At 44.0% G+C, this 24619-nt stretch overlaps 1 protein-coding gene across 4 annotated transcripts in view; it reads right to left on the reverse strand.

Annotated features, from left to right (window-relative positions):
• The window catches only part of LOC115465597 (protocadherin Fat 4-like), a 204670-nt gene extending 181758 nt beyond the window's left edge, over positions 1-22912 (reverse strand). For all 4 annotated transcript variants that reach the window (XM_030196179.1, XM_030196180.1, XM_030196178.1 and 1 more), the window contains exons 1-3: positions 22826-22912; positions 18033-18146; positions 10438-10611 (exon numbers count right to left, since the gene is read on the reverse strand). In XM_030196179.1, coding sequence (XP_030052039.1) covers positions 10438-10611; positions 18033-18146; positions 22826-22828 — 291 coding nt within the window. In that variant the 5' untranslated portion in view covers positions 22829-22912. The remainder of the gene's footprint in view (positions 1-10437; positions 10612-18032; positions 18147-22825) is intronic.
• Positions 22913-24619: the final 1707 nt, after the last annotated feature.

Raw genomic sequence — 24619 nt, forward strand, 5'->3', positions numbered from 1 at the left:
TTCCATCATTTCACCAGGTTCATCTGGAGGAAGATCGTTCATGCATATATATATTTTTTGATGGTCTATCTATGTGGAATGACCTTCCTCTAGAACTAAGGCAAATAACCTCTTTGCTTTCTTTCAGAAACCAGTTAAAGACCTATCTATTTCGCCAGGCCTTTCAATGATGATGATAAATGTTATTGACAGATTGAAGGAATTTTACATGGTATGTTTTTTCCAATAATTATCATGGTGGATCTTAAATGATAGTTGAATATATTTGTTTTAATTGTTATTTTTTTGTATAGCTTTTAATTTATGGATGTTTTACTGTAACCTGCTTAGATTATATAGACAATGTAGGATATACAAGTGATAAATAAACACCTGTATTTATTAGGTGGTTCATATGTTCTGCCAGTTGTGGAAGTCTGAATCAGTCACAAGATTTTCCTGTAACTTCACAAACAAAAACCCATCCTACCTATAATTTTTGTTTTTCAGGGGATTTGTTTTTTTGGGGTGTTTTTTTTTTTTGCACTTTTAAAAAGATGGTGCAATCTGACAGCTATAGAAGAGGAAGAATAATGTATGTTCATTACTCAGGGGTCTATTCACCTTCTAGCATGGGTGGCAGCCAGGCATGGAGCCTCAACAAACATAGCCACACAGAAGGTTACAAGAAAAAAAAACCACTGTATTCAAAACAGAAAATAAAACCTGTTCCCTTCACTGGTAAAAATAAGTTGAGGATCAAAGTCTTTTGGAAATTCCAGACACAATCTTCCTGCAGCCTGTGTTATAGCCTCCACAAGTTCCAAGATAAACTTGGCCTACCTGACTGCAGTGCCGTAGCGAGGGTGCCTGACACCTGGGGCGGGTCGCCGCTGCGCCCCCCCCCCCCCGGGTGCAGGGCACGGCGCCCCCTCTCTGGAGCGCCCCCCCCCCGAAACGTACCCTACCTTTCAGCAGGGGGCTGGCGGGAGGGCTGATCCGCCCCCAGTGCACGTCACTGTGAGCTGCGTCGGCTCTGCTGCTTCCCTGCTTTCTCTGCCCCGGAACAGGAAGTAACCTGTTCCGGGGCAGAAAGAGCAGGGAACCAGCGAGCCGACACCCCCCCCCCCCAGCGCGTGCACCCGGGGCGGACCGCCCCACCGCCCCCCCTTCCTACGCCACTGCCTGACTGAAGATTCTGCTACTTAGACATATGGTGAAGGCATATGTTGGAGGGCTTCCTCCCCTGGGCCTCTCTGTTCTTCCTGGGCTCAGAGTTTTTAATCTCACTCTCTCTATAACACAGCCTCTCTGCTCTGCCTTGCATGAGTTATGCCCTTTAAGGTAGCTCTGTGAGGAAGTGTTGTCAAGGGGAACAGTAACCTCCTATACACTCCCTCATGGGGGGGCAGACTCAGGACTAATGTCAGGAAGTATTTTTTCACGGAGAGGGTGGTGGATATGTGGAATGCCCTCCCACGGGAGGTGGTGGAGATGAAAACGGTAATGGAATTCAAACATGCATGGGATAAACACAAAGGAATCCTGTTTAGAAGGAATGGTTCTGTGGAATCTTAGCGGAGATTGGGTGGCGAAGCCGGTAATTGGAAACAAAACGGGAGCTGGGCAGACTTCTATGGTCTACGCCCTGATTGTGACTGAATAGATAGGGATGGGCTGGAGTGTAAATGTTAAAGAGCTTCGATGTTAGCTTCAGAACTTAGTACAAGAGCAGTACTGGGCAGACTTCTATGGTCTGAGGTCTGAGAAAGGCAAGGACAAATCAAACTCGGGTATACATATAAAGTATCACATACCATGTAAACTGAGTTTATCTTGTTGGGCAGACTGGATGGACCGTACAGGTCTTTATCTGCCGCAATTTCCTATGTTACTATGTTACAAGAAGGGAGACTGACATCAGCACATGCAGTTTAAGCCTCAGTACTCTTAGGGGTCCTTTTACTAATGTACACTAACAGAATTACCCCCCCCCCCCCCCTGTTTACTAAGCTGCACTAACGGCTGCCGTTCGCTAATGCCGACACAGCCCATTCACTTTGAATGGGCTGTGTCGGCATTGCTGTGCGGCAGCTGCTAGCGCAGCTCAATAAACAGGGGGTTAGTGTGCGCTAATGAATTAGTATGTATTAAGTGCCATGCAACCCATAGGTGTACAGTGGGCTGTACAGCATTTAATGTGCTAAATCTATTAGTACACCTTAGTAAAAGGACCCCTTAGGACCCTGTTTACTAAGGTGCATTAGCATTTTTAATGTGCCTACAATTAGCGTGTGCACTAACCGTGTAGGTGCCTATAGGGATATTGTAGGCGCGTACACATTTAATATGTGTACATGGTTAACGCGCGTTACAAACACTAACGCACCTATAACATGGCTTAGTAAACAGGGCCCTTAATTTGTTAAACCAAGATAAAAATAGCAGAGCTGAGAGCTATCATAATAATTTCCATAAAATAGTTACTTTCCAAATAAATATAGCATGAATGAATTATTGTCAAGAATTAACACTAGTCAGACTGCACAAGATATCTAGTTTTTTCTTTGGGCTCTGTTTACTAAGGTGCGCTAGCATTTGTAGCATGCGCTAAAAATTAATACGTGCTCAAATCCTGAACAGACTCCCTTGGCAAAGGTAATTACGATTATTAGGCAATTTGAGCGTTGCAGTGGGGTAGGACAGTGGGGGGGGGGGGGGACAGGAGAAGGCTAGGATGGGTAGGAAGAGAAGTAGGTAATTGGTGTCACTTCTTGTTAATGGAATACTGAGGTGGTAGGAGGTTTTGGGGGGGGGGGGTTGGACTGTTGATATATAAGACATGTTTGAAGCCTCTAATAGTTGAGGGAAGGGAGGTTTGGAGGGAGGGAAAGGGGGGAGGGGAGAAAATATCTTAAAACATTGATGGTAGTACTGTGTAAAATGTAAATTTGAGACAAGAATTTTGTCAACACCAGTTTCGAGATGTATATGTATCTGTTTAATTTAATAAAAAATGTTGAAACATAAAATTAGTACGTGCTAACGCTAGAGACACCCATAGGAATATATGGGTGTCTGTAGCATTAGCGCATGCTAATTTTTAGCATGCACTAAAATCGCTAGCGCACCTATAGCATGACTTAGTAAACAGGGCCCATTTGCCTTTATAATTTTATAGGTTTCTTGTGTGTGTGTGTGTGTGTGTGTGTGTGTGTGTGTGTGTGTGTGTGTGTGTGTGTGTGTGTGTGTGAAATAATATGTTTTATTCAAAATAGTTGTAAGTTTTGGAATATATTATAGCATTTTTCATTACAATCACATTCTACATTTTAAAAATCTGCTCTCCTGAGTCTCATCTTCAGCTGTTCAAGCTTTATTAGCATTGTACATTGTACAATACATGTCTCAATGCAACGCTTGCCTGGGGGAAGGGGTATACCAAAGACGTTCAGAACAGCAACACCCCAGTTTAACCTGAGAGTTAAGAGTAGCTACGCAGGATTAGCTTTTAGAAAATGTAAGCACTAATCTCACCTCATGAATAGAAACATTTGTGAAAAAAAATGGGGAAATGATCAGAATTATTTGTTTCTTTTAACTGACAACCAAACTTATTTTGTTCCTATTGCTGCTTTAATTTCTTTAAGAATCACAAAATTAAGTCATTCTAATGTTATAATTTGAAAACCAGCTGCAAAATGTAAAGCAAAATTTATACAGAAGAGGTTTATTTCATGGGCCCTAGTTAAAGCACATGAAATTGTGGGAAAGGTTTTCAAAAATGTCACTGAATGTTCCATTTCTGACCTGTGGGAAGGGTCCTGTACTGCTTCTGTTGAATTATAGGTCACATACCTTTAACTTAATTAAATTTTCACTGTCTCATTTGCTTGTCTCAAACTGCTTCACTGCAATTAAGTCTCACAATTTTAATTAAATCCTGTACTGTTTGAATTGAAATCTTGTACAGCTTAAGTGTAATTAACAATCACACTGCTTCACTTTAATTAGCTGTGGTACTACACTGTGCTTCATTTATAATTAGATTTTGAACTGCATCAGCTTAACTGTTGCACTGCTACCCCCCTTTTTTTTTTGCACTCTTACTGGGGGGAGGGGAGTTGGTACTATGTCAGGAGTTGTGCCTGTCCCTACATCAAGCCATTAATTTCTGCAGTCTCAGAATACAGATCTCAAAGTTCAGTCTCACAATTTTATTTTCCAGAATAAAAAGTGGGGTGGAAACATAGTGAGACCTGGGAAGCTTGAGAAGGTGGATTTTAAGAGGCCTGTTTATTTAAGTAAACAGTGACAGTATGAATTTACACATGGTTCTGACAGTTGTTTAACAAGCCAATTGGTGCCGAAAATTGGCCAATAACAAGCAATTAGTGGCAGTAATTGAAACTAATTAGAATTGACACATGCAACTTTCTAAGTATAATTCTATAAAGTGGTGCACCTAAATTCTAATGCATGGATCTCAAAAGGGGGTGTGACTGTGGGAGGGGCATGGGTGTGTCATGGGTGCACTATTAGACGTGGGCATTTACACCAGGTTTTAGTTGGTGTAAATGGTCGCACCTAAATTTATTCATGAGTCTGGGCGCTTATGTGTATTCTGTAAACCATGCCTAATGTTAGGTGCAGTTTAAAGAATAGCACTAAGTGTGTTTTTTTCCATGCCGATTTTTTTGGTACGATATATAGAATGTGAGAAGAGGAATGGGTGTGTTATGGACAGTGAACTGACATGGACTGTGTGTTGAATTACTGCACAGTAGTCTGAATGCTGCCACAGTTGTAATTAAATGCAGATGTACTTAGATCCTCCTAAATAGGCCTAACATAGGTATCTATGTTGCTATTATACATATAATACAAAATAGGCATGTTTTGGGGGATTATTATAGGCATTCCGTTATATAATTACCCCCTTGGAGGGTTTTATAATATAGTAACATAGTAAATGACGGCAGAAAAAGACCAGCATGGTCCATCCAGTCTGCCCAACAAGACAAACTCATATGTGCTACTTTTTGTGTATACCCTACTTTGATTTGTACCTGTCCTCTTCAGGGCACAGACCGTATAAGTCTGTCCAGCACTATCCCCGCCTCCCAACCACCAGCCCCGCCTCCCACCACTGGCTCTGGCACAGACCATATAAGTCTGCCCAGCACTATCCTCACCTCCCACCACCAGCTGGCTCTGCCACCTAATCTCGGCTAAGCTCCTTAGGATCCATTCCTTCTGAATAGGATTCCTTTATGTTTATCCCACGCGTGTTTGAATTCTGTTACCGTTTTCATTTCCACCACCTCCTGCGGGAGGGCATTCCAAGCATCCACTACTCTCTCCGTGAAAAAATGGGCAACATGACTGTCAAGGCACATTTTACAAAGTCAACATATGCACCTAAGTGTCTACATAAAGTTATTCTGAGTAAAACAAGTACACAAGTGCACACATTAACACCTGTTCCAAGGCAGGTATAATTGGGTGCATATATGTGCCAGTAAAAATAGGTGCATATTAGAGAGTGACCAAAACCAGATTTTCGGTTTTTGTTGAAACCGAATCTGTGGTCGAAATTCGCTGCTTGATTTTGACCAAAATTAAAGCTGAAACTGAAACTGGCCTGGGCCTTGAATGGAAACAGCCCCCACTTCCTCCATCTCCCTCCCTCTCCCCCTCCCTCAAACAGAAGGAATCCTTCCCCCCTCACCCTCCGCCTTGGGCCTACCATATCTTTGGTGGTCTAATGACTATCTGGGGCAGGAGCGATTCCAAGTCACTCCTGCACATGCTGGCTTTGCTAACAAAATGGCTGCCGGGATCTCCTGGAAGCCATTTTGTTAAGTAAAGCCAGCATGGGCAGGATTGACTGGAAATTGCACCTGCCCTGATTAGCTACTAAACCACCAACAATACAATAGGCTTGGGGGAGGAGGAAGCTTTATATGTGAGTCTGGGAGAGGATCTTCTTGTGTTAGGGAAGGAGTGGGAGCTTTTTATGTTGGAGGAGAGGGGAGTGGGAGCTTGTGGGCTGCACAGCACAGTTTAGGTTTCAGCTGAAAATGCACCTGCATTATCAGCCGAAATAGGGCCAAATCCGAATTCTGGACTGGTTTTGCATTAAAGCCGAAACCAAAATTTGGTAAGTCTCTAGTGCCTATATGAGTATTTCACAATATACACACATGAAGTACAATTCTATAACCTAGGCGCCCACATTCATATGCCCCATCCAGTCCAGGGGCTTAGCCATGGGCGGGCCCGGTTGGGCCTGGGCCCACCCAATTTCGGGTCAGGCCCGCCCAGCAGCAAAGTTCCTGACGGCGATTCCAGTCGCAGCGATTCCCACACACTGCCTGCCAGTGCCGGCTGCCGCTCAATCTCCTCGCGCTACTAAGCGCTAACCCGGAAGTCTCTCCTCTGCAGGAGAGACTTCCGGGTTAGCGCTTAGTAGCGCGAGGAGATTGTTGAGCGGCAGCCGGCAGGCAGCGTGTGGGAATCGCTGCAACTCGAATCGCCGTCAGGAACTTTGCTGCTGGGCGGGCCTGCAAGGAGGGTGAGATGCTGCAGCTGCACGGGGGGGGGGGGGGGGGGCGGACAAAGCAGCTGCACAGGGGGAAGGGAAGATGGAAAGAAAGATGCTGCACAGGGGGGAGGGAAGATGGAAAGATGAGGCTTGGTTGGTGAGTGAGGGAGATGCAGCAAAGGGGTGGAGGGGTGAGGAAGGGAGAAGTCTTGGCTGTGTATGAGGTGGAGGGGAGGGACACATGCTGCATACAGAGGGGATAGGTGGGGAGGGGAGAAATGGTAGGCATAGGGGTGGAGAGGAGGGAGAAATGGTGGGTATAGTGGTGGAGGGAGGGCGGAGCAGAGAAAATTTTGTGCCCACCCACTTTGGGCTCAGGCCCACCCAAAACTGGCTGTCTGGCTACGCCACTGATGCAGGCATATGCATAAAGGAATCCTGTGCAGTAGGAATGGATCCTCAGAAGCTTAGCTGAAATTGGATGGCGGAGCAGGTGGGGGAAGAGAGGTTGGTGGTTGGGAGGCGAGGATAGTGGAGGGCAGACTTATACAGTCTGTGCCAGAGCCGGTGATGGGAGGCGGGACTGGTGGTTGGGAGGCGGGAAATACTGCTGGGCAGACTTGTACGGTCTGTGCCCTGAAAAAGGAAGGTACAAATCAAGGTAAGGTATACACATATGAGTTTATCTTGTTGGGCAGACTGGATGGACCATGCAGGTCTTTTTCTGCCGTCATCTACTATGTTACTATGTTATAAGCATATAGAATTCTAGCACTTACCCATGAAAGTGCCAGGAGAAGCACTGTTCTCTAATGGTGCATATAACATACATAGCATATAAACGCAAGGGGGCATACACATGGGCAGAGAATGGGTGGGACAGTGGTGGACTCCCAGTTACACACATAATTTATGGAATACTGTAAGCTATACCCATCTCTGCTGTATTTTGCACCCATAGTTAACCAGGTTTATGGATGTCGTAACTGTGGGGGCCCTGATACCAGGTTATGCTGGTATTCTATAATGGAAATTGGAAGCGCAAGTGCCATTCTAGAATAGGCTACTATGGTGTGTCCTCAGGGTGTCTACATATATACTGTATAAATGAAGGTATGTGTGTATGTATGGTAATGCTATAACAATGCACCTATTTTTAGATGCCAATAATACACATAAGTGACCAGAAGCCCAGCATATACGCACATCTAGTTTGCACATAAATGCCAATATTCTGGCTACACAATATTCTATAAATCGGTGCCTAGCTGCAACAGTGTGTAGTTTGGAGCTGGGTGTAAACACGGGCAGAGCATAGGCAAGGCATACAGTTTTGCAGGTAAATTATAAAAGAAGGAATTATATATGCATCTTTTGGCAATCTAGGGGGTCCTTTTACTAAGGTACGCTGAAAAATGGCTTGAGGTAGTGTAGGTGCGGGTTTTGGGTGTGCGCCAATCCATTTTTCAGCATGCCTGTATAAAACGTCTTTTTAAAATTTTTGCCAAAAATGGACGTGCGTCAGAAGCAAAATTGCTGCGCGTCCATTTTGGGTCTGAGACCTTACTGCCAGACATTGACATAGCGGTAAAGTCTCACACGGTAACCGGGCGGTGATGACCTACTTGCGCCAAATGCCACTTGGCGCGTGTAGCTGATGCGCGCCAGAAAATAAAAAATATTTTTCAGGTGCGCATAGCGGATGCGTGCCAAAAATGAAATTACTGCAAGAGCCACGCGGTAGCCTGAGGTAACTCTATTTTGGCACCCATTGGGTGCGCATAGACGCTTACGTGGCTTAGTAAAAGGGCCCCTAGGTCTGAGCATTTGAAGTGCTCGTGCCTAAAATATAAAGTGCCTAAAATATAAGTGCTTATTTGCCCTGCTATGCTAGCACTCTATAAAAAACAGTAGGCAGCTACTATTTTTTGTATAATAGGCTCTAAATAAACACTTTCTCTTGCCATCTATTATAGAATTTTTCGTTAAGCAGCCATAAGACAATCCTAACTTTGAGGCAGATGCACTAAAGCTTAATGAGCCTTTAATGACCCTCCAACGAGGAAAATTTGATCCATTGCATGCATCAAAGGGCTTTTACCGAGGAAGCCAGCAGCTAACGAAAACGGAATGGAGATGAGCAATTAGTGTGAAAACCCCATTGAAACGAGATGCACTAACCTTTTCCGATTGCCTTTACGCAGGAAAAAGGCAGGAAATCTAACGAGAGGTCTGGACCTCTCGTTAGGACAGCTCTGTGCCAGGAAAAATAGTAAAGTGAAAAAACAAACAAACTGTGAGCCAATCCCTGCGCATTAGCAGAGCTAATAGCGCTGTGATTGGTCAAAAGGAAACTGAAAGGCACAATCCCCAGAACTTCATGCCGCTCTTTGCTGTTCTAAATTAAAATAACGAAGAATGCACCAAAAAAAAAAGTCACACACTTGCCCCCCCCACCCACCCAAGGTCGCCGTTCCCCCCTGCCCCACTTCCCCCTGCATTCTAAATTAAAAAGCAAACGTACCTTTAGCAGCCCCGGCCCCCCTCCCTTCCTCACTACTCTGTCTCCCCTCAGCTCCGCCTCCCGACATCCTCCGCCCTGTGCCCCGCCCCCTCTTGGGGTCGTCGCCGCCATTCCCCCCCTCCACCGGGCCCCCCTCCCTGTTACCGGGCCCGTGCAGCACCTCTCTCCTCTGTCCGAAGGCGCTGCACGGACAAGAAGAAAAGCTGATGCCTGTCTTTGCACAGCTTCGGTCGCGCGTCTCTCTCCTCCTGTGCCCGCCCCTGTCTGACGTCAGTAACCTACGTAGGTAACCGACGTCAGACAGGGGCGGGCCCAGGAGGAGAGAGACGCGCGACAGAAGCTGGGCGAAGGCAGGCATCAGCTTTCTTCTTGCCCGCTTGGCTGCTCTGCGCATGATTTGGGGGCCGATTAACGATGTGTATTGTGATTCTTTGATACATTGTACGTTTCAATACCGATCTCAGCATGTGTGACTTTTTTTTTGGTGCATTCTTCGTTATTTTAAAATCGTTAGGGACTTTAACGATTTAGATTTTTTTTACGTTTGGTTGCTGCATCTGCCTCTTTATGTGTTGTGGCTTAGGCAGTTAAGAGGATCTTTTAGAAAGCGGCAGTAAGCCAAATGTAGGCTTACTGCTTGCAAATCCAGAACTACCACCAGCCCAACACAGCCACCGGCAGTAATTCTGGCTGGAGTGTGCGCCATTTTTTCTGTAGTGTGGCACTAACCCAGTGGTAATCGGGCAACGCTACGCACTGCCTGGTTACCACCAGGTTACCACAGGAGCCCTTACCTCCATCTCAATGGATGGTGGTAAGTGCTCCCCACCGCATGGCCACACGGTAATGGTTATTTATTTACTTAGTCGTACTTGTATCCCACAATTATCCAAAAACGAGTTTCCATTCAATGTGGCTTACATTTAACAGTTGTTAAGAGATTACATTGATTTAATTACATTTACAAGGTGGTATGATGCTGTGTTTTACAGTGGTTGGCAAGATAACTTATCTTACCATGTGGTCATTATTTTTTGGGAGGGGGCATTTTACCCACTGCAGTAAAGAAGCGGGAAAAACAGCCCCCACTACTACCACTGAATATCGCACTTAACCGCATAAGAGAAAGCCAACCAAATAAACACGGATATTCAATGCTGGTGGCCGGACATGGCCCAGTATTGAATATCCAGGGATAATGCCAGCGACAGCTAACAAGACTCTCGCCACCACTGGCTGAATATCTACCCCTTAGTTATTAAGTATCAGTATAACTTACAGACACATGAATATGAGTTGCGATGGTGATTGCATTGTAAGCCATTTCTCATTCACTTGTTTTGTTATTTAAGTTTGTTTTGTTTTTTTAAATTTTTGCTGCACTTACTTCATCTTTGTCGAAAGCAGTTACTATATGAACTGTTGTCCCATTAGGTGAATTTTCTGGAATGGAGATTGAGTAAACTGACTGTTCAAATTCTGGAGCATTGTCATTCTCATCTTCAATGGTGACTACCACCACGGCATCTGCCGTTTTATAATATTTGTCTAGTTGAAAAGCCTGGAAGAGTATAAAGAGGTCAAGGCTGTTGTTGATTTCAAAACACATTGAGGTCAATTTTACCCTCTACTTCTATACGTGCATAATTGCACGCGTAGTTATAGAATTAGAGGCTGTCCAAATTTCAGTATCGGTTACGGTACTGAAACTGGCCTAAAATCCTTTTTCTGCCTGGTTTCAGTTTTGACTGAAGGGCTAAGGCCATAGTTTTGGTTTTGCCCGAAACTGACCATGTGTTTTCAGTGAAAGCTGAAAACTTATGCTTTGTCCTGTGTGTCTCCCTCCCTCCTTCTCCCCTCCAAACAAGAGTTGCCTCTCCCCCCCCCCCCCCGCCCACCTGTAGATACCCCCACCTTGGGCCTATCTTACAGTCCCTAGCAGTCTAGAAGTGTAGTCAGGGCAGGAGTGATCCCCAGTTGATCCTGCTCATGCTGGCTCTGCTCTCAAAATGGTTGCCATGATGTCTATTGGCAATCACGCAAGACTGCCTCAAGAGGTCATAGCAGCCATTTTGAAAGTAGAACTGACATGGGCAAGGGAAACTGGGGATCACTCCTGCCCTGACTACACCACTAGACCACCAGGGATTGTAAGATAGTCTGGGGGGGGGGGGGGGAGCTACTCTTTGCATTCTTTTGTGTGTGGTGGGTGTAATATGATTTCAAGTAATACAGTTACAATCTTGCTCCAAATAAATACTTTTGATGCAAAAGTTTAGCAAGAATTTAAGTCTGTAAATTTGGGATGATAAGCTCCTTGGGAATTAGCCTCTCTATGGACATATGACATCAGATGCCACTCCAAATGTGCCGCAAAGTCAGCCATTGGAAAAGCACTGTGGCTTTTGGTTTCAGTTTTCATTAGCTGAGGTCCATGTGTGCAGAGGCTATTTTTCTTGAAGATAAAATATGGTCTTTCATTATTTAAATTATTATATATATTCTGGCATTGATACTATTTTGGTGATTCTAAAGAATTTCCAGGCTCTGTTGGGTATGAATTGAGTTTAAAAATCCAGTTCTGTTCCTTAAACTCAATTCAGTTGAACCTATCAGGTTCAACAAATAAATTGAATGGTTGTCTTTAATCTAACATGATCCTGTTATTGGTTGGTATATGCCATGTGACCAAGACAGTTATAAGAAGCTTAGTCAGACACCATGGCCACATTGGTGCAAGGGGTGAAGAATTAAGTACTTGCTCTGGAGACTAAAAGGTATATGACTATCATGATGTTTAATATTTATCTTTTTGAATACTTGGAAATTCTTCATTGGTTCCTTTTTCTGCAGGGGCTTGCCTTGAGAAAGCTGAAGTGAAACAAGTGTCAGTGTACAGTGGGTTTGGATTTAAAGTCCCCTGATACCATTGTGTAAGATAAGTACAGACATATTATAATTTCAAGCATTTTTGAAGTGCTGTTTAAAAGTTTTTCTATATATAAAAAAATGGATCGATGACAAGAAAGGTGGAAATTGCTACTGCACCAACATTTAATAGCAGAGTACTGCTTCTGATGGTCCGAAGATGCCTTTCTGTATGAAGGCTGTTCTGATTTATTATAGCAGCAAAAGACCTTTTGTGTGAGCTTAAGTATTATTCATTGCTATGTGAAAGAGTATATGTTAAGTTGTGGGCATTTTGGCTACTTTTACATTAGCATATGGCTGTTAATTCAGAAAATCCGCCATTTTAACTGCTGCAGTACAAATGTGCAGGAAAAACCCACGTAAGGAGGCACTAAGGCCACTTTTTAGCACAGCTTACTAAAAAAAACCTTCTACATCTGGTAAGTACAAAAATACATTTTGAGGACAAACAACCCCCCTCTTGACCTAACAAAAAACAAAAACAATCAAATATTTACAGAATTCAAAGCCCCTGCACTCTAAATGATATCCGGTAAGACATCAAACATTTACAAAGGAAACATAAGAGTAAGTGCCTATCACTGTGAGAAATATATATATATATATATTGCTTTTTCACTTAACAAAATTGTAAAAGTGAAATACATAGCTTATGTCCTTGTGTGAGTGTGCGTATACTAATATTGCAGGCCCTTTCTAATAAGTACCATCACATTAATACATAGAAATAAAGGATTAATATAACATTTTAAAATAAGTATTTTAGGTTGCTTTAAAGTACTAACAGAAGGACCTGGAAAATATTGGCAGTCTGAAAGACAGGATGTTGCTAGCGAACAAGCAATGTGAAAAGCAAGATAAGCTATAACCAGTAGGGGGGGGGGATGAAGCCCACCATGCCTGAAACTAATGATGCAGAAACTTATGTAAGTCCTTAGGACACAAAGGCGTGAAGGCTGAGATAAGAAAATGCAAACCAAGTATAAGAGCTACCAATGGGTGGACACATGCAAGATAACACCAGAAACAGAGACCCTGTAACTACGGAAGATTTTCATTTTTCAGAAGAAAAAAAAAGGGAACAGCAATAAGGGGTGGAGGTTGACATACGATGTTTAGAACTAATGTAATAGGTTATAGATATGAAATCAATATCCAATAAAGAATTTAGGGGCAGAAACCTATGTTACAAGTGAAAGGAATATAAGCTGTAAGAATTAAGGGGTGTGTTTGCCTGCTTACAATAAGAGATACCCATTCTTGCAAGATTATATTTCAAAATAATAAATTAATTAATTAAAGACTTGCTTCACCAATTTGTTTTGAAGTTCTTTCTTTGTATAGGGTCTCAGGTTATCTAGAACCTATTTCTAACAATCACTAATATAAGAGGCTTTAACTGTAGAAACATACGTCTATGAGCTTGTACAGCTCTAGAAACATCTGGACAAGCTAATTTTTTGCCCACAAAATAATCATCTTTTCTGGAGAAATAAGCTTTAAGTTCTTTAATTTTATCAGCTTTTGAACCAGTGGTGTAGCCAGAAGGCATTTTTTGGGTGGGCCAAAGGGTAGGATAGATGGGCAAGCATTTCCTCTTCCTCCCCTCTCCTGCACATTTAAACCATACTAAGTGGGCTGGCTGCCAATATTCAGCAGCACCTAAGCAGGCAGTGTTGCTGAACCAGGCAGTGGAGGGTGGTCCGTGGAGGAGTTGGGAATGAGGGGCCGTATTCAGTGCCAGTGACTGCGTAGATAAGCAGCCAGATAGGACCACACAAAAAACTGCCCTACCTTTTGCCACTTTGCTATGCGAGTGATAGCACTGAATATAGCAGCCACCCACATAACTTCAGGGTCATCGATCTGATTCTTCCCCCTTATTGGTGCCCCGTGATCCCTCCACTCTGTTCCCCAAAACCCCCAATCTGATTGTTCCATTCCCCCTTCTAATTGCCCACCCTGTCAGATCTCTCAATCCCACTCACTCGGCTCCTCCCAAACCTCCACATCTCCGAGCTCTCTTCCAATCCCCCTGGATCCACAACCCCATAAAGTCCCTCCTCCAAATGGAAGCCCCACACATAGGCATTAAACTCACTCCTCCCACACCCCTCCCCCCTCCAGGTATTACCTTGTGTCTTGTGGGATGGGGCTGGGGCAGACCCCTTTCAGCTCCATCGTCTCTGGGTCTTGAAATGATGGCTCCGACCTCTAGCAGTAGTTTTTCAGTACCACTGCTTGGGGTCAGTCTTCCATATAAGGGCAACCATAAGTGTATATATGGGTCCAGGGCTGAATATTAGCCAGGACCCATATAAGTTCCAGCAGCAAACTCTTGGCCGGACATGGCCAAATATTCAATGCTGGTGTCAGGTTTTCAAGGCAGAAACTAGGTTCGTGAGCCCTTGGGCCACTGCCATGGAGCAGCAGCGGCAGGCAAAACCACCCCACACCAGAGACAAGGCAGAACTCTGACAGAAACAGCTAGACTTCACCTGCACTTGAGCGCCGTTCCTCAGGGGTTGAGCCCCTGGGTGTAGGCGGCCAGCAGGACTTACCGGACAGGGCAGGAACTGGATACCCACTAGGCTGAACAGGGTCTGAGGGTCAAAGGGGAAAAGAATATACATGGGCAGCAAAGCAGGAAACTGGGCTAGGACTCACAGACAATACTACACAAGGCAGGAACTGGACAAGCTAGAGGACAGGAACTGAAAGCTGCCAAGCAGCCACTGAAACAGGGTATAAACACTGACAGACAAGAGTCAGGACTGAAAGCTGCAGAGCAGCCACTAAGCGAGAACACAGATAGAAAAGAGTCAGGACTGAAAGCTGCCACGCAGCCACTAAGAGAGAGACACAGATAAACAGAAACTAGACCAAGAATACAGACCAGAAACAAGACTAAGAAATAAGCAATAAACCTAATCTAAACTTCACACAGACTAACTAGAACCGGACAAGAAACTCAAAAAAGAAACCAGACTAGGCAGAAGTGCAACAAAGCACCAAGAAACCAGGGACCTTAGACGATGCAAGGCCAACACAGAAGTTTCCAGGTGATGAATAAAGCCCATCAGCTGCTGAAGTTCAGCTGCAAGACTCACAAGGCAGCTACAGGTGCTGTTCAGGCACAAACAAGAGAAGCAAGTCTGGCAGCCCAGAAGATCCGGACCGGACTGGGCTGAAGTATGGAACGGGTGACAGTTCATAGCAGCCACCGGTTCTGGCCACCAGAGGGTGAGGCGAGCACAGACAAGGAAACAGTCACCATCGTGATAGCTGGGCACAGAGATGGCCCAGCATTGATATCTGGTTCTAATTTAGTTGGTGGCAATCAGTGCTTTAAAAAACGCTGACTGCTGCCAGCTGAATATTGGGGGATAAATACCTTGGCTCCACAAGCTGAAGACAGCTGCAGCCCACCAGAGTGCCCAATCCCTGTCAGAAAACTATGGCAGTCAGCAGTGGTACTTTGAGCCGCTGACACAGCACCTCTGCACATACTTAGTTCATGCACATGAACATGTGTGGGGTGCCGGCACTCACTTCTTGTGGTTTTTTTATGGTGTTTTGGCACTTATGTGGGCTACAGATCTCTTCACCTGTGTATGTGTGCGTGGGGAATCTGCTTAAGGATTCCTGCCAACTACACCAATGGTGTGGCTGCTGCTGGGTGGGGCCTGAGATAAAAGTGGATGGGTACGGGTCCAGCATCCCTTGGCTACATCCCTTTTCTGAATCAAATTTTACCAGCAGATTAGCCCTAGTGGAGATCAAATCCTGAGCAGATTCTAGAATATTAGTCAATCCCTTAACACGGTAATGATGGCAGACAAAGACCAGCAGGGCTCATTCAGTTTGTCTAGAAAGGTACAGGGTTGTACCTGCGTCTTTGTGTGCGTTATTAATTTTTACCATGAATGGAAAGTTCTATACTTTTATTCTGTCTTTATGTCATATAGGGAACATCTGGGCCTGATATTTAAAAAAAGCTGAGCTCCTAATTTAAGCTTCTAAGTAGGCTCCTAAATTTGTATACCCCAGTATCCTAGTATCCCCTTGGTCATTCTCCTTCAATGGGTCTCTGAGATACCCATTATTGGGCTCATTTCGAAAGAGAAGGGCGCCCATCTTTTGACACAGGATCACCCAAATCGGCATAATCGAAAGCCGATTTTGGGCGCCCTCAACTGCTTTCCATCGCAGGGATGAACAAAGTTCCTGGGGGCGTGTTGGAAGCATAGCGAAGGCGGGACTGGGGCGTGCTTAACACATGGGCGTGCTTAACACATTATTGTCCTCAGCCGATAATGGAAAAAAGAAGGGCGTCCCTCACAAGCACTTGACCGACTTTACTTGGTTCCTTTTTTCTTGCGACCAAGCCTCAAAAAGCTGCCCGAACTGACCAGATGACCACCGGAGGAAATCAGGGATGACATCCCCTTACTCCACCAGTGGTCACTAACCCCCTCCCACCCTAAAAAAAAACTTTAAAAATATTTTTTGCCAGCCCCAAATGTCATACCTAGCTCCCTGACAGCAGTATGCAGGTCCCTGGAGCAGTTTTAGTGGGTGCAGTGCACTTCAGGCAGGCGGACCCAGGCCCATCCTCCCCCACCTGTTACACTTGTGGTGGTAAATGTGAGCCCTTCAAAACCCACCACAAACCCATTGTACCCACATATAGGTGCCCCCTTCACCCTTATGGCTATGGTAGTGTTGTGGGGAGTGGGTTTTGGGGGGGTTGGGGGCTCAGCACCCAAGGTAAGAGAGTTATGCACCTGGAGCAATTATGAAGTCCACTGCAGCGCCCCCTAGGGTGCCCGTTGGTGTCCTGGCATGTTAGGGGGACCAGTGCACTATGATTGCTGGCTCCTCCCCATGACCAAAGGGCTTGGATTTGGTCGTTTCTGAGATGGGCATCCTCGGTTTTCCATTATCGCCGAAAACCGGGGACGACCATCTCTAAGGACAACCTACTCTAAGGTCGACCTAAAATGTTGAGATTGGGTGTCCCCGACTGTATTATCGAAATGAAAGATGGCTGGCCATCTTGTTTCGATAATACATGTTTCCCTGCCCCTTCACTGGGACGTCCTGTCGAGGACGTCCTCAGGAAAACTTGGGCACCCCGTTCGTTATGCCCCTCCACATCTCCCTCTTCATGCTATACATCCTAACTCTCTTGTCTTAATTTTTAGATCTCTACAAATTGTAGATAATCGTTTCAAAGTGCATTTCTGTTTATATTTATAACCTGTTTACCATATCATAGAGATAATTTTCATTCTTTCAACTCTGTCTACTTCAAGGCATCTGGGCTATTTTTGCCTTTATTGCAACCTGTTTATTCAGATGCACTAACTTCCCTGATTTGTTCGTATATTTTCCACATTTTTGAATCATGGTGGTTTTAGGGTTGGTTTGGGGGGGTTTTTTTGCGACATGAGGTGATAATATTTCATGGCAAAACACCATCATATCAAACATATAAACGGCAAGTGACCGACTCACCTGCAAATGCGCAGTAGAGTCACTCAGAACGCAAAGAGTGTAGAAGTCCAAGCCCCGCCTCCACCAGCAGTACAGCCCAATAGGGAGGAGGGCTTGGACATGGGCGTGGAAATCGGAGGAGGAGGGAGCAGGGAGGGAAGGAGGGGGCGGAACTGAGGGAAACATGCTGGGGGTAGGGCAGGGAGAGAGTAGGGTTGGTGGACCCGGGGGGGGGGGGGGCATAGGAAAACAAAAAACTAGCCCATTGTTATCGGGTTTAATGGCTAGTGATAATATATTCTGAAGATATTTTGCATGAAACATTATCACATCATATTGAGTTCCATTTTAGAATATTGTACTGTGCAACGATAACGTTTCTAAACCTTCCTAGATTTCAGAGGAAAGGACTAATACCATGACACCATAAGCCATGAAAGTGACTGAGAAGGGGGAAAGTCATGCAGTGACAAAACTAAACAAGAGTGAGTAGGGTAATTCTTTAGGAAAGCCTGTATCCTCTTGACACCTGTGAGGCATAATGAGATGTACCTTGATTTTCACTGTTAAAAGAGAAATATTTTCTCTATCTACTTCGTTGATTAAACTGAGGCACTCCAGTTCCAGAATTGATAGTGAAAATCTTGCTGTAAGTAGGTGGGTCAACTAGAAGAGAAACACATGAAGGGTGGGTTAGTGGAAAAATATTCAGACAGCTCCATAATATAACTATTATAATCATATCTTGAAAATGTTCAGATGGTGGTTATGTCTAATAATTCATTGTACTAGTTAATATAGCAGGGTTTTAAAAGATTTGAACACGTTCCTAAAAGAAAAGTCTTTATTAAGATGGACTTGGGAAAAATCCAGTACTTATTAGTGGGATCCTGCCAGGCACTTATGACCTGGATTGGCTACTGTTGGAATTAGGATATGGGCTTGATGGACCTTCAGTCTGTCCCAGTATGGCAGTGCTTGTTTATCAGACATTAAGCAAACATTATCAGTAGCTTTTTCTCCTTCAGAAACCTCAGCCTAAGAGATGGCTTCTTCCAAGTTCATGTACTGACATCACTCCTTCCTCTGCTGAAAGTACCTAGAAATGCCAATTTAGAAAATTAAAAAAACAGCCAACATCTCCCTCCCCCTACCTTCATGCAGACCATCTCTCCTCTACACACCCTCTTCTTGTGAGCCCTCTCTTTCCACAATGGTTTCTTCCAAAGCAGGGACCAGTCCTAGGCCCAGTTATAATGGTGGTGGCAACAGCAATGGATTGTGAAAGAACACAAATGAACAGGGTAAGCCAGTAAAAAGTTTCAATCCCATGATCCATTTCCATATTGAAGCCAGGAGGGAGCAGGGCCACCAAATGCAAAAATGACATCTAAAAAATGACTTATCTAACTTTGAGCAGGGGCATTGTTGCAAGTTGACTCCACATCTTAAGAGTATATATCCAGCTATCAATATTTTGTTGGAATATAAGTAGTTTGCCCCATGTATTCTTTAATTTGATGGCGTCTCCAGTATATTTAGCACCTTTCATTAAATCTATCTAGGTAAAGCAAAATCTGCAGATCATCAGAACATTTCTGGAAAATTCTCTAGCATGGTGCTCATCCCTTGAAGTGTATAACTGAGGACTTAGATCAAAAGCCATCTCTTTCAGAATATAATCCTGTTCATTTCTTGGGTAAGCACGCAGGTCCTCAATGGTCCATATGACACCACACCAAGTCCTGAAGTAGCTTAACAAAAGTTTGAAAAAAATCCTTTCCTTTGGATTTTAGGAACAATGGCCCCCCAAAATATAACAACATTCCCTATTCCCCAACAATTCTTCTTTATCTGAAATTAGAACATGTGCATTCTTTTAGGGTTTTATAGCAGTGAATGAATGAAAACTTTTCACAAAGGTCAAAAATTAAAAATCTAAGGAGAAGCGAGAAGCAGACACTATACCTGGGAGGAAAACACAATGTAAGGATCCATTCAGGATTCATGGAGGCATATTTTCAAAGCACTTGGGAGGCTAAGTTCCATAGGTTTCTATGGAACTTTGGGAGGCTAAGTGCTTTGAAAATGAGCCTCTTAGTAACCTAGTACGCTCCTGCATTCAGGACCATACAACACAGTGCAGAGAGGGAGTATATACCAGTTTTGTTACAGCATCCCTCTTCTGGGAGCGCTGCAGTGGTTCTACCTGCACCTATATAAGTCAAAGGCCTATGGGTTGTGCTTGTGTGGATTTTTTTAAATGGATTTGTGTGGATTGCTAGTGTGTGCTGAGGGTTTAGCCCTTGGGACTAGTTGAGTTGTGTCTTGTGTGAACTTCCTTTGAGTTTAATTTAGTGTGAAATGGAAAGTGTATGTGACCAATTACTTCAGTTCTTTGAAGGAGTAAACAAACATGTGGACAAAGGGGAGCCGGCTGATACTATGTATCTGGATTTTCAAAAGGCGTTTGATAGGTACCTCATGAAAGGCTACAGAGGAAATTGGAGGGTCATGGGATAAGAGGAAATGTCCTATTGTGGATTAAAAACTGGTTGAAGGATAGGAAACAGAGAGTGGGGTTAAATGGGCAGTATTCACAATGGAGAAGGGTAGTTAGTGGGGTTCCTCAGGGGTCAGTGCTAGGACCGCTGCTTTTTAATATATTTATAAATGATTTAGAGATGGTAGTAACCAGCGAGGTAATTAAATTTGCTGATGACACAAAGTTATTCAAAGTCGTTCACTCGCGAGAGGATTGTGAAAAATTACAGAAGGACCTTACGAGACTCTGGGAGACTGGGTGGCTAAATGGCAAATGACATTTAATGTGAACAAGTGCAAGGTGATGCTTGTGGGAAAGAAGAACCTGAATTATAGCTACGTCATGCAAGGTTCCACATTAGGAGTTACGGACCAAGAAAGGGATCTGGGGGTCGTTGATAATACAATGAAACCTTCTGCTCAGTGTGCTGCTGCGGCTAGGAAAGTGAATAAAAATGTTGGGTATTATTAGGAAAGGTATGGAGAACAGGTGTGAGGATGTTATAATGCCGTTGTATCACTCCAGGGTGCGACCGCACCTTGAGTATTGTGTTCAATTCTGGTCGCCGCATCTCAAGAAGGATATAGTAGAACTGGAAAAGGTACAGCGAAGGGCGACTAAAATGATAGCGGGGATGGGACGACTTCCCTATGAAGAAAGACTAAAGAGGCTAGGGCTTTTCAGCTTGGAGAAGAGACGGCTGAGGGGAGACATGATAGAGGTATATAAAATAATGAATGGAGTGGAACAGGTGGATGTGAAGCGTCTGTTCACGCTTTCCAAAAATACTAGGACTAGGGGGCATGCGATGAAACTACAGTGTAGTACATTTAAAACAAATAGGAGAAAATATTTCTTCACCCAATGTATAATTAAACTCTGGAATTCATTGCCAGAGAATGTAGTGAAGGCAGTTAGCTTGGCAGAGTTTAAAAAGGGGTTGGAGGGTTTCCTAAAGGACAAGTCCATATACCGCTACTAAATGGACTTGGGAAAAATCCACAATTTCGGGAATAATATGTATAAAATGTTTGTACGTTTGGGTAGCTTGCCAGGTGCCCTTGACCTGGATTGGCCGCTGTCAGGGGACAGGATGCTGGGCTCAATGGACCTTTGGTCTTTTCCCAGTATGGCATTACTTATGTACTTTTGTACTTATGTACCCACCCCTCTGCCTGTGTATCTGACTAAGGAGTGGATTAAGCAGTTTGACCCTCAATCAAATGGCACAAGAAGAGAACAACCTCCCCTTAGGAGCAGGACTATCAAAAGGAGGTACTGTGGACCAGATTGTTCCTATTGGGAAAAGTCTTCTAGAAGTGGATCCCAGAAGGGAGAGACTGTGGGGCCCTTTACTAAGCTGTGTTAGTTTTTTCCATTTGCGTATGCTAAGTGCATGTTTTTTTTTGAGGGGGTGTGTTAGGGGCGGAGAATGGGCATGGAAGCATTATTCATCTATTGAACTGACATTACCGCCATGCTAACTGGTTAACATGTCCATAATGTGGGAGCCCTTAGTCCTCCTAAGAAGGAGGCGGTAAGTGCTGCTGTCTTATTTTTTTTAAATGGCCGTGTGCTAATGCTAACTTTAGCACATTGGTTAGAAAAAGATGCCATTTGAAAAATTTCTATTTTATGGCTGTGCTAGAAATAGGTTTAGCACAGCTTAATAAAAGGGCTCCTGTGTGTTTTATTCACAAGAGAATAGATTTGCCCTTGTACTACTATTACTACTACTTATCATTTCTATAGCACTACTAGACTTAGGCAGCACTGTACAATTGAACATGAAGAGACAGTCCCTGCTCGACAGAGCTTACAATCTAATTTATTTATTTGTTACATTTGTATCCCACATTTTCCCACCTTTTTGCAGGCTCAATGTGGCTTACATAGTACTGTAAATGGCGTTAGCCAATTCCGGTTTGAACAAATACAGGTATGAATAATACAAGGAATGGTTATTATTGAAAGGGATGTGGAGCTGTACATAAGTATTGCCATACTGGGAAAGACCAAAGGTCCATCGAGCCCACCATCCTGTTTCCAACAGTGGCCAATCCAGGTCACAAATACCTGGCAAGATCCCAAAAATGTACAAAACATTTTATACTGCTTATCCCAGAAATAGTGGATTTTCCCCAAGTCCATTTAATAATAGTCTATGGACTTTTCCTTTAGGAAGCCATCCAACCCTTTTTTAAACTCTGCTAAGCTAACTGCCTTTACCACATTCTCTGGCAACGAATTCCAAAGTTTAATTACACATTGAGTGAAGAAAAGTTTTCTCCGATTCGTTTTAAATTTACTACATTGTAGCTTCATCGCATGCCCCCTAGTCCTGGTATTTTTGGAAAGCGTGAACAGACGCTTCACATCTACCCGTTCAACTCCACTCATTATTTTATAGACCTGTATCATATCTCCCCTCAGCTGCCTTCTCCAAGCTGAAGAGTCCTAGCCGCTTTAGCCTTTCCTCATAGGGAAGTCGTCCCATCCCCTTTATCATTTTCGTCGCCCTTCTCTGCACCTTTTCCAATTCCACTATATATATCCTCTGGCAATGAATTCCACAGCTTAACTATTCATTGAGTGAAAAAATATTTCCTCCTGTTCATTTTAAACATAGTACAATGTAACTTCCTTGAGTGTCCTCTAGTCTTTGTACTTACTGAAAGAATTAAAAAAAAAAAGATTTACAATTACCCCAGTGGCATCACTAGACAAAAGGCAAGTCAAAGTGACATTTCTGCACATCACATCCTTCCCTCCCCTCTATCAGATAACTGTATGTACTTACCATTGCTGATCATATAATTCACTTCCATATTTATGCCAGTGTCTCCATCTTTCGCCTTAATTTCTTCTGGTGTTGAAGTTAGTTGTCCTTTCTGTAAATGGGATAAGAAAAGTAAAGTCATATAGGGGCCCTTTTACTAAGCCGTGTAAGCGTCTATGTGTGCCCAACATGCGCCAAAATGGAGTTACCGCATGGCTACCGTGTGGCCCTTGCAGTAATTTCATTTTTAGCGCGAATCCACAACACGCGCCCAGAAAATATTTTTTCTTTTCTGGTGCGTGTCAGCTAGGCGTGCCAAGTGGCACTTGGCGCACGTAAGTCATTACCGCCTGGTTACCGCATGAAACTTTACCGCTAGGTCCAAATGTTGCCCGGGAGGGAAAGGTTAGGACAGCTGTTGTACTTGGTGATTCGATCATTAGGCATATAGATAGCTGGGTGGCTGGTGGACGTGAGGATCGCCTGGTGACTTGCCTGCCTGGTGCGAAGGTGGCGGACCTCACGCGTCACCTAGATAGGATTTTATATAGTGCTGGGGAGGAGACGGCTGTCTTGGTACATGTGGGTACTAATGACATAGGAAAATGTGGGAGAGAGGTTCTGGAAGCAAAATTTAGGCTCTTAGGTAGAAAGCTGAAATCCAGATCCTCCAGGGTAGCATTTTCTGAAATGCTACCTGTGCCAGCGCGCAGGGCCCAAGAGACAGGCAGAGCTCCAGAGTCTCAATGCGTGGATGAGACGATGGTGCAGGGAGGAGGGCTTAGATTTGTTAGGAACTGGGCAACATTCTGGGGAAGGGGGAGCCTAGTCCGAAGGATGGGCTCCATCTTAACCAGAGTGGGACCAGGCTGCTGGCATCGGCGTTTAAGAATGAGATAGAGCAGCTTTTAAACTAGAAATGGGGGGAAGGCCGACAGTCGCTCAAAGAGCATGGTTCGGGATAAGGTATCTTTCAAAGATATCACCATAACAGGGAAGATAGAGTATCCTGATAGTGAGGTTGCAAAGAGATTGTAGTAGATCGGGTATCTTAAATAACAATAAAAATCAGACAAAAGATTGCCAATTAATACTGTCAAGTACTAAGCATGATGTACTTAGGAACAACAAACATAGTTTGAAATGTCTATATGCGAATGCCAGGAGCCTAAGAAATAAGATTGGGGGAGTTGAAATATATTGCACTAAATGAAAATTAGATATAATAGCATCTCTGAGACCTGGTGGAAGGAGGATAACCAGTGGGACACTGTCATAACCGGGTACAAATTATATCGTAGTGATAGGGTGAATCGGATTGGTGGAGGGGTAGCATTGTATATTAACGAGAGCCTTGAATCAATAATTGAAAATTCTGCAGGAAACAAAACACTCCTTGGAATCACTGTGGATTGAAATGCCATGTGCAAAGGGGAAAAGGATAGTGATAGGAGTGTACTACCGTCCGCCTGGCCAGGACGATCAGACGGATGCGGAAATGTTAAAGGAAATCAAGGGACGCAAACAAACTGGGCAACACAATAATAATGGGGGATTTCAATTACCCGCATATAGACTGGTTAATGTAACATCTGTAAACGCAAGGGACATAAGATTTCTTGATGAAATCAAGGACAGCTTCATGGAACAGCTAGTTCAGGAGCCGACAAGAGAAGGAAAAATATAGACTTAGTCCTTAGTGGTGCTCATGATCTAGTGCAGGGGGTAACGATAGCGAGGGCCGCTTGATACAGTGATCATAATATGATCGGTTTTGATATTGTCATTGAAGGAAGTGAAACTAGTAATCAAGTA

Source organism: Microcaecilia unicolor, chromosome 3, assembly GCF_901765095.1.
Source record: "Microcaecilia unicolor chromosome 3, aMicUni1.1, whole genome shotgun sequence".
NCBI classification, from domain to species: Eukaryota; Metazoa; Chordata; class Amphibia; order Gymnophiona; family Siphonopidae; genus Microcaecilia; species Microcaecilia unicolor.